The sequence below is a fragment of the Sander lucioperca genome, chromosome 7, assembly GCF_008315115.2.
Source record: "Sander lucioperca isolate FBNREF2018 chromosome 7, SLUC_FBN_1.2, whole genome shotgun sequence".
In the NCBI taxonomy this organism is placed as follows: domain Eukaryota; kingdom Metazoa; phylum Chordata; class Actinopteri; order Perciformes; family Percidae; genus Sander; species Sander lucioperca.
The window spans coordinates 2,148,944-2,157,736 of record NC_050179.1 but is presented as its reverse complement, the minus strand read 5'-3'; the positions used below and the strand labels follow the sequence as shown (position 1 = coordinate 2,157,736).

Sequence of the window (8,793 nt, the reverse complement as noted above, 5' to 3'; positions counted from 1 at the left end):
CACATAGCACCATGACCGTTCCACTCAAATTGCATACTTTCCTTCACTCTGGAGAGGCTTTCTTCAGCAGCATAAGCATTAAAGCCCATAACTCCCAGAGGGGTACAATTGCAGCCTCCATAGGAGGATGCAATGTTAGCATTTGAAAGGCAGGACAATTGCAATCAATCAGTGATTCCTCCATGAATCATGCAATGAGTTCCTCCTCAGAAACTACTTCCAGCATTTATCTCAAGAGAGCAGCTCTACATGGAAATAAATGGGCTGGTGTCTGGAGATGGCACGCTTCCTTTCTCTGTTTAGACACAAAGAGCAATTTCAAATGGTGGAACTGGCAGAGAACCTGCAGCTGTCTAATCTCTAACTATACTCCACTGCAGACAGCTGGTACAGCTGAATGATCCTGGTTTTATTCTTTTTAGGTTCAAAGTTAACTCAAAATGAAACACAGTGTGAGCACCATGTGTTCTCTTGAGTCAAAAACATATCTGTTAGTAAAGACACATCAGCAGGATTGAAATTTGGCGGAAAGAAGCCAAATACAGAGGGATTTCAAGATAAAAGACAATGGATTTTGTACCGTTCTCTGTTTTCAGCACTACAAGTCGAATCCGCTTTTGTCTCAGATTTGAAAAAAATTAAAGAAAACACATCAAACAAATGCTGTTTCAAGATTTCAGCAGCGTGGCAAATACTTACATATGAATAATTTATTTGAAAAAGTCTAGAAAATATAAACAGTATAGTTGCAGTGACAAAAAAAATGTTCAAACACATCCAGCACATAACATTTGCACACTTGGCATTGCAACAGTTAATCAGTATTTACAAAAAAAACTTGGTTCTATGAGACCCATCTTCACATAGAAATTAGAGCTGCAGTGCTCTGCAGAAAATATTCTTCCTACAACGTGACATTTTAATCCTTCTCCAAAATGCATTAGAGATAGACACTTGGAAGGCAAGCCCTATAATTTATTTATTTATTTGACAAATACATCCCCCTCGCTTCTTGTGTGTCTGATTTAGGGTCAGATTTACTCTGAAATGGTAGCTGGGCTCTTTCAACTGTCTTTTTCCCCATGTTTAAACACTGAAATTATGGGAAAATTTAATCCTAAAAAATTTTTTTTTTTAAAAATTCATCACATCAGGATTCAGTGTTTGGAAGAGTTTTCAATCAACACATACAGCAGTATGGACTTAATTCTGGTTCAATACTTTTTCTAGCATCACACACTCTTGACATTTGGCACTTTTAATATCTTTAACAAAACCATAAAAAGTGATATTAGTTTAGGCATTATTGAAAAATAAGATAAATTACATTCATGTTATCAGCATCATGACAGAGAGGAAAGTCAGCTGAAATAAATAAATAAATAAATAACAGTAATGTTTTTTTCTACCATGTGACTGGTTGAAAGGTCCTGTGCTCCACTAAACTGTGAGACAAGTTTCTGAGTTCCGCTGCAGAGTGAACCTGCTTGTATCCCAGCAGAGCCAGAGTGTCGTTGCACAGATTCTGGACAGTCCTCACGATGTCAAAGCCCAGACGAAGCCTCCAGCTCTCTGCTGTCGCCCTGGAGTCTCTGGTGGTGGAGTACCTGTAGTTCCACTCTGACGGAGACGACGCGTTACTGTTGGTGTTCTTTGCAATCCACAGCCGCACCCTGTCCTCCATCTCCAGCCCCACAAACCTGTAGATCTCAGTGGCCTTGTCCTTCGGGTTGAACGCCAGGTCCTCATACCGCACCAGCAGGTAGCGTCCCCGCAGCCATGCCGGTCTTTGCAGGCCTGTTTCTGCAGAGGCAGCCATGTCCTTGCAGGTGCTGGTGATCTGCGTCAGGTCCACGTATCGAGGCTGCCGCCCGGTCGCATTCCATATTTTCCAAGCGCGGAATTGATCTGAAAACGCCATCATGCGTGAGGCGAGGATGGCTCTGGGGTCTCTCACCAGGTGGATGATCTTCAGGTCCAGGCGTGGATCTTCTGTCAAGGTGCGCAGGTCTCCCACCTCAGGGACCCGCACAGTCTTTATGGCTATGTGTTCCCTTGACAGACATGACATGGAGGCTAGGGTAAGGTTTAGGGCCCCGCACTTCTTAGGACACCACGTTTCATCAGGCAGATCAGAGGCCGCTATATCCCCTCCTTCCGAGCACACGGGAGGGGAACAGAGTGCGTGGCTGGAGCTTCGGCGGAAGTAGGAGCTTGTGACGTGGTCCCGGGGCTCCGGGCGGATGTAGTTCTCCATGAAGTGAAGATCACAGGTGTACAGATTGAGGAGGAGGTCCCTGTACGCTCCCAGCAGGGCTCGTCGGTCCAGGGTGCGACGCAGCCTGCTGCTGGAGTTGGTGAAAGCCTGCTGGACATGGTAGAGAGGTTCAAACACATAGAAGATCCCTGGGTGCTGGTTGAGGAGCTGCCCGGTGAAGGAGGAGCCGCTGCGCGTGGTGGCAAACAGCAGGATGTGCTTCCGAGGCGACTCAACTGGCATCCAACTGTTATCACACAAGGTTTTCCATCTGGAGTCTTGAGGAAAGAAACAACAAAGTCATGTCCTTTACATGTTTAACTGATATTATGTGATACTAACATCAATTGCATCATGTTTTCGAAGAATAAGCTAAAATAACACATCACATAACCTGTTTGACCTAGATTCAAGTTCTGGTAAAAAGAGGATTTATTTCACTTACTTCAGAAGGGTTGCTTCAGCTCATAAAAGTGAAAATGAGTTGGTTTTCATCATAACTTCAGCTCAGGAGAAAGTAAACTACTGAATCAAGCCAATAAAGCTTAAATAATTTAAAGGATAAACATGCCTGAGTATGTTGCTTGTCTGCCGGTGGTTACTGAGGGGGTTTATGAAATGGCGGATCTCTAAATATAGCGCAAACAGCTAACGTGTAATTACTGCTGATGAGGAGTTGATTGCAAAGGGGATGTTACTTTCGTACACAGGAGCTCAGCGCTGGCGAGCTACAGCTGCGCTTTGAGAGGGGATTAATGGAGATAAATTGGAGGATAATTGTAAAACGAATTACACATATTTCATTTCTCTATCCTCCCCGCTTGGTGGGAATTCCCTCATTTAATGATGCACTTTCCTTTTTCTTAGCCTCAGTCACAGTTTTGATGCTGGCTCTTTCTTTACTGAAACTCTTTGTATGAGGCTTTCTGCTAAAATAGTACTAATATTACAAATATTTCTGTGTATTTCCTGTCATGGTGCTGCACAACCAAAGTTTGTATGTTATTTTTGTTATTTTTGCAATAGGCTACATATAAACATATATCTATATACCAAAAACACAATATGCTCTCCTGTAGTGAGGCAGGACAAATATGTGGGACAATCTTGACTGGCTGTTGCGGTGTACCTCTGTGGTGTCTGGTCTGGCAGCGGTAGGTTCCCTGACAGGGCCCAGACAGAGAGTCCCTCAGGGTCCGGATGGCCGTGTACTGGACCCCAAGAGACGCACACACCAGCAGCAGCACCGTCTTCCAGGAGCACTCCATCCTGCTCCCCCCTCTGGCTCTACATCCTTCACGCTGAAGCCGCCAGGGAAACAGAGACACACACAATGAGATTTCATTTTGATGCTTTTTCTCAGCTGCATACATGTACAGCTCACACTCCTTCACGCCTGCAGCCTTATACTGATGGCCAATGAGCAGCTTTTGCTGGAGCAGTTAGGATTCTTGCTCAAGGGCACTTAAACAGTAGAAGGTAAAGTATGTCACGTTAACTTTCCAGAAATCCAGATTTCCCTTGCCAGTTCGGAATGTGAACGTTTGTCCCAGAAATTGTGTACCAGCGTTTTCTAGTGCAGTCAAAAAGTAGGAAGGAATAGTTTTTGGGAAATATACCATGAAAAGATTGAAAACACTTCAGCCAGTTAGCTTAGATAGCTTATAGCGTAACGGAAATGGGGGGGGTTGAAACAGCTATCCTGGCTCTGTCCAAAGGCGTACCTTTAAAGCTCACTAAATAAAATGGTATATCTCTTTTTACCATACAAAAACAAAAGTGTTTAAACTTTAAACAAACTAGGTATAACCAGTTAATTTGTGAGCTTTGGAGGTGCTGGGAGGCGCATTTTATTACCTTCAGAGTTTCCAGTCTTTATGCTAAGCTAAGCTGACCAGCTGCTGGTTGAAGCTTCGTTTTATCAAGGAAAGAAATTAAGAGTGTATACCGAAATGTCAAAGTATTCCTTAAAAGCACATGTGTTTGTGTTTCTTAAAAAAATGGAGGTTGCGCTCTCTCTCCGAGCAGAGCAAACAGACATCACCTTTTAGCACTTTTATCATAAGTAGCTTAAATGCTTTGAATAAACAGGTTCAGGATTTTGTTGTTCGGCAGAAAAACATGAATCAAAGGTCAGACTTTTACTGGGAAATGGTAGCAGTAATGTCCCTATCTACGATAGCTCCACTATTCAAGATACCGTGCACACAATTGCATAATTGCATTTCATTTTTGCTTTCCTCTCTTCTGGGTAATTAAGCCTCTAAGCCCAGCAGAGAGCTACATAACCGGATAAATATAGCTGACTTCACGTAGATGAGTGGAGAAGTTTCTTTTGTACCCTTCGAGTCTTTTGCCACTGGGCGTGAAAGAGCAAAGGGAGATGTGATTTTCCAAATGGATTTGGAAAAAAGGTGCTGCCATCCATTTGTCCCTCTGCACCAAACTGATGGTAGGTAATCACACAAGATCCCTGGGCGCAAAGTGTGTATCCATCACTCACTGAGGCAATCATCATCCAAACCACAGGTAAATATACATCATATTACTGACAAAAATAAATATCTTGCTTCCTCACCCTCTTTCTGTCACTCTGTCTCTCTCCAGTCTCCCTCTTGTTCAATAATGATGTTTATGTGTCCCTGGCAGACTCATATCCTCAGGAATGTATCACACTGAGCTCAGATTGGCTTTTGATGTTCCATTAATCACAAACAGCGCAAAACCAAAGACATTTACTCTGTGGGTGAGGGGAAAGAAATCAAGCTGACATCATGAGCCATTCTGTTTGAATACAGCTAAAAACAGCAATCACAGAATGAACCCATCAGGGGGAGAAACTTTTGTGAGCTGCAGACAAAATGACAGAAACGGGGACGCTGTAGGCTACTGTTTGTCCCTTTTTTCAGAACAACTTTAAAACTGCTCGGCCTGTTTGTGCGTTTGTTGAAGGACAGGAGAGACGGATGAAAAGGCAGAGAAATAGAAGCATGAATGACTGCAGATAATGAGAAACTTTGACCAAGCTTTTTACCATATCTGACACTTAAGAAAAAGAGGGGGCAAACCTGTCAAATTGACAGTCCTGCCATCCATACCCTATGTGTACTGCACAGCTGGCTGACCACATCATATGATTCCTCAGCGACAGGTTTTGTTTTCCTTTCCAGTCGCGATCAGGGCTCGGAGCCTCCTTTGCTACACATCCTGCTGCCCTCTGGAGAATGAGGACAGATGCTTCAATGGATTGAAGCAATTTGATTTGCAAGATCCTCCTTTCTCCATGGTTTATAACTCCCCCCGCACCGGGACTCACACCAGGAATAATAGACACTCTGTCAACAACTGGAAGGCGACTGTGAGCTTCAGGCAGTCTCAGTTTTTGTATCCATCAAACAATAACGGTGCTTACAGGGGATAAAAGCCTAGGGGACAGAATCAACCAAAGATTACACTGCGCGGTGCACGCCCCTCTGGCAGGTTTGAGTTGTAAATTCAGGCGTTGCTGCTGCTGAGATAACAAAGCTAGCAGTAAAAGTGTTGGAGTGCATGGTGCAGGGAAGGCAGTTGCCTCTGTGGAAAATAAAGGCAACAAATGAGGTTAGAAGTTAGTGATGAGGGTGGGATTGAGGGATTTGGGATGTGAGTGATTGAGGGATGTGGCAGTGCTAAAGATTTTTCTATTAAGGCACCTTGGTGTGTTCACAGATCCTTTGAGTGAGGCAATTTATTGGCAAAGCCTGATGATCTAACCTGAAAAACAAAGAGAGTTGAGCAACAGTAGCAACGCCAGGAGGAGCCCTAAGCCTCCAGTTTGTCTTTCTCGCTCTGATCTCCATCTATCTATCCACCTTTTCCCCTTCTCCTTCTCTCTCCCCCAACGCCACACACACACACACACACACACACAGCCTACACTAAGAGTGCCACAGGCGGAGAGCAGAGCAGAGCTGCTGCGGAGTGCAGATGAGCTGCATCTGACCCCGGGCTACAGAGGAGCTCCTGTGATAGGGGAGAAGATGAATCTTGTCCTACAGAATTCCTACAGCACACACACACACACACTCGCACGCACACGCACACACACACACACACACACACACACACACACACACACACACACACACACACGGAGTGAAGGCACTACATTACAAACAGAGGGAGGTAGAATGAAGCAAAATGTCAACGCGTCATCTGATCTTGTCTGTGGCCATTCACAAACAGCACAAACAGAAAGAAACGGTGTTTTTTTAAGTGTTAAATAAAAGGACTGATTTATTTTAAGTTTAGTGGAATACAGGACAAAATAGATGGATGACAGACCGGCAACTTCTAAACTCATCCCGTCACTTAATCTATAACGTTACTGTAGGCTAGTTCAAGTTTCAGTAGCAGTAAGGTTCATGGAGAGCATACATTTGCATCTGGAAACATTGACAATACATTTTCAGTAATTGATACCAATATGAAATCAATCTAGAGCACATTGGGTTACCACTTAAAAAACAACAGAATTATTTTATAAATAATTATTAATATCACTAGGACATATGAGCCCATGTGGAGTATTAGTAAAACCGATGAAGTAAACTCACCCTTGAGTAGCGCAGACACACTTTAAGTCGCTATGTGGAGAAATAATTTACTGATCTTCTTACTATCCTCATTAACGTGATAGGCTACTCTCTGTCGGACTACAGCATATCTTGTTTGTTAGGTAACAGTTCGGCTGCTGCTCGCTGCGCGTAAAATGCAACAACAGCTGAAGAAAAGAAAAACCTTACCATCAACGCACTCGATCAGATTTCTTCGGCCGGTCTAGTCCTCCTCTAATGTGTGTGTGTGTGTGTGTGTGTGTGTGTGTGTGTGTGTGTGTGTGTGTTCGGATCGAGCGCTGCCGCCGGTGTGTCCAGAGCCGAAGTTGATTCAGAGCTGGAGATGCGCCATGGATAGAGAGCGGCGCGAGGCTGCGTGAGGAGGAGGCATATCTCTCCCCTCCGGAGACCAGGCTACTGGAGCTCAGTCTCTAGATTGGATGCAAGATTGCCTCGCCGTGCATTACGCTTTGATGCCGTAGGGTACGTGTCATTGCGTCTTAGAAATGCATGCGATCTTAACAGGCAGTAAATAGAACCAACATAGTGGAGTATAACTCAAGTTCAACTAAAATGCGATCCTGCTTCCGTTGCCATGATCATTTAATTTGTTTGCAGGTGCAAACGGACCCGAGATGTAAATTTCATGGAGGCAGGTTCCATCGGCTCCAGCCAGGCATTAACAAACACTTCTCACCATGAGTGTCAATTATCCTTCTCTGTCACTGTCATGCTCTCTGCAGGGTTTCTCACTATACACACACACATCTCCCTTTAGATTACACTGGCACAATGACCTCTATTTTTCCTCTTTCCAGTGAGGATGACTGCTATCATCAGATGTGGGGGCCCCCTCCTCACTCTGCTGCTGACTCCCCGGTGTGAAGAGATGGGTGCCATATCATTGCCTGGGGGGGGGGGGGCTGTGACAGTTTCATTACTCCTGGGAATGGGGGTCAATTCTGTTTGCGCTCTTTCAGATTTATCTCCTGCTGTGGCAGTGTCACGCTGGCTAAAATGTGTCTTTACTGTGATTCGCAGACAGATTGGTGAAATAATGTTGCTGTCGTGGCTTCATCTCCGTTCTCACTTGTATCATTTCTGCTGTTGGATGATTTAAGCCTTAAACCTTCTATCAGTGGGGGATTAGCTGGTCCAACTTTTCTGCCTTCATCTAACCTGTGTTCATACCTTTCAGGCAGTGCAAGTGATTACACCAAAACAAAGGCAGGAAGAAAATATCTCAGAAATGGTAACCAGAGGGGGAGGAAGTCCTACCTATGCACTTACAGAACAGGAGTTTTCTGGTCATAAAGGGCTGAGGCAAAGGTCTTCCTGTACAAGCACTCACAAAGGACGACAAGCTGCCAAGAATGCCCGGTGAGTGATACAAGAGGTTCCCCTCCTCTGCACCTCTCAGTGCTGATCCCTCGCTCTGCCTGCCAGTAGCATTGATTCCCCGTCTCCGAGCAGCCAGACGCCTCCACAACTTCTTGGTAAGATTTGAAAAAAAAGGCAATAAGAAGGAGTTGAATTTTCTGTTAGTGAAAAACTGAATCCTCCACAGGCCTCCCTGTTAAGCTATACCCACACTTCCTTCTCACCATGCACACAGGCAAAGAACACAAAATCAGACGCGCATTAGAGATTTGGAGTGCCTTTCATTTTTCTTTTCCAGAGCTATCAGGCTTTCAACAAATGTCTCACCAATCTGCACTCTTTCTTCCCAATATCTCTGTGATCCACCCCCATTTCTGATGTTTAACACCACAGAAGTCTTTCATCAAGTGGATGGAAATGCTCAGCTGAAATCTCTCTACTGTTCCTGATAACCTTGTCTCCTCAGCTCACTGACTGCTTTTCTATATCTGGGCTTGCTTGGCAACTTCTGCACCTTCCACTTTCTTTTAAAGAAGCGATCCGTCAGTCAGATTATCTGTC

The 8,793-nt window shown here is 44.5% G+C and overlaps 1 protein-coding gene across 3 annotated transcripts; it reads right to left on the bottom strand.

Moving 5' to 3' along the window:
- Window positions 1–692: 692 nt before the first annotated feature.
- On the bottom strand, window positions 693–7,483 carry si:ch73-62b13.1 (uncharacterized protein LOC100002270 homolog). Of its 3 annotated transcripts, none has more exons than XM_031283251.2 (3): window positions 7,042–7,483; window positions 3,387–3,558; window positions 693–2,535 (listed from the first exon to the last, which is right to left on the bottom strand). In XM_031283251.2, exons 1-3 carry the CDS (start codon window positions 7,042–7,044, stop codon window positions 1,406–1,408), a joined length of 1,305 nt encoding a protein of 434 aa, XP_031139111.1. In that variant the 5' UTR covers window positions 7,045–7,483; the 3' UTR covers window positions 693–1,405. The 3 variants fall into 3 exon arrangements, with proteins under 3 accessions (XP_031139111.1, XP_031139112.1, XP_031139110.1); XM_031283252.2 differs by lacking the exon at window positions 7,042–7,483 and adding an exon at window positions 6,853–7,033; XM_031283250.2 differs by lacking the exon at window positions 7,042–7,483 and having other exon boundaries at window positions 3,387–6,796.
- Between the last annotated feature and the right edge of the window lie 1,310 nt (window positions 7,484–8,793).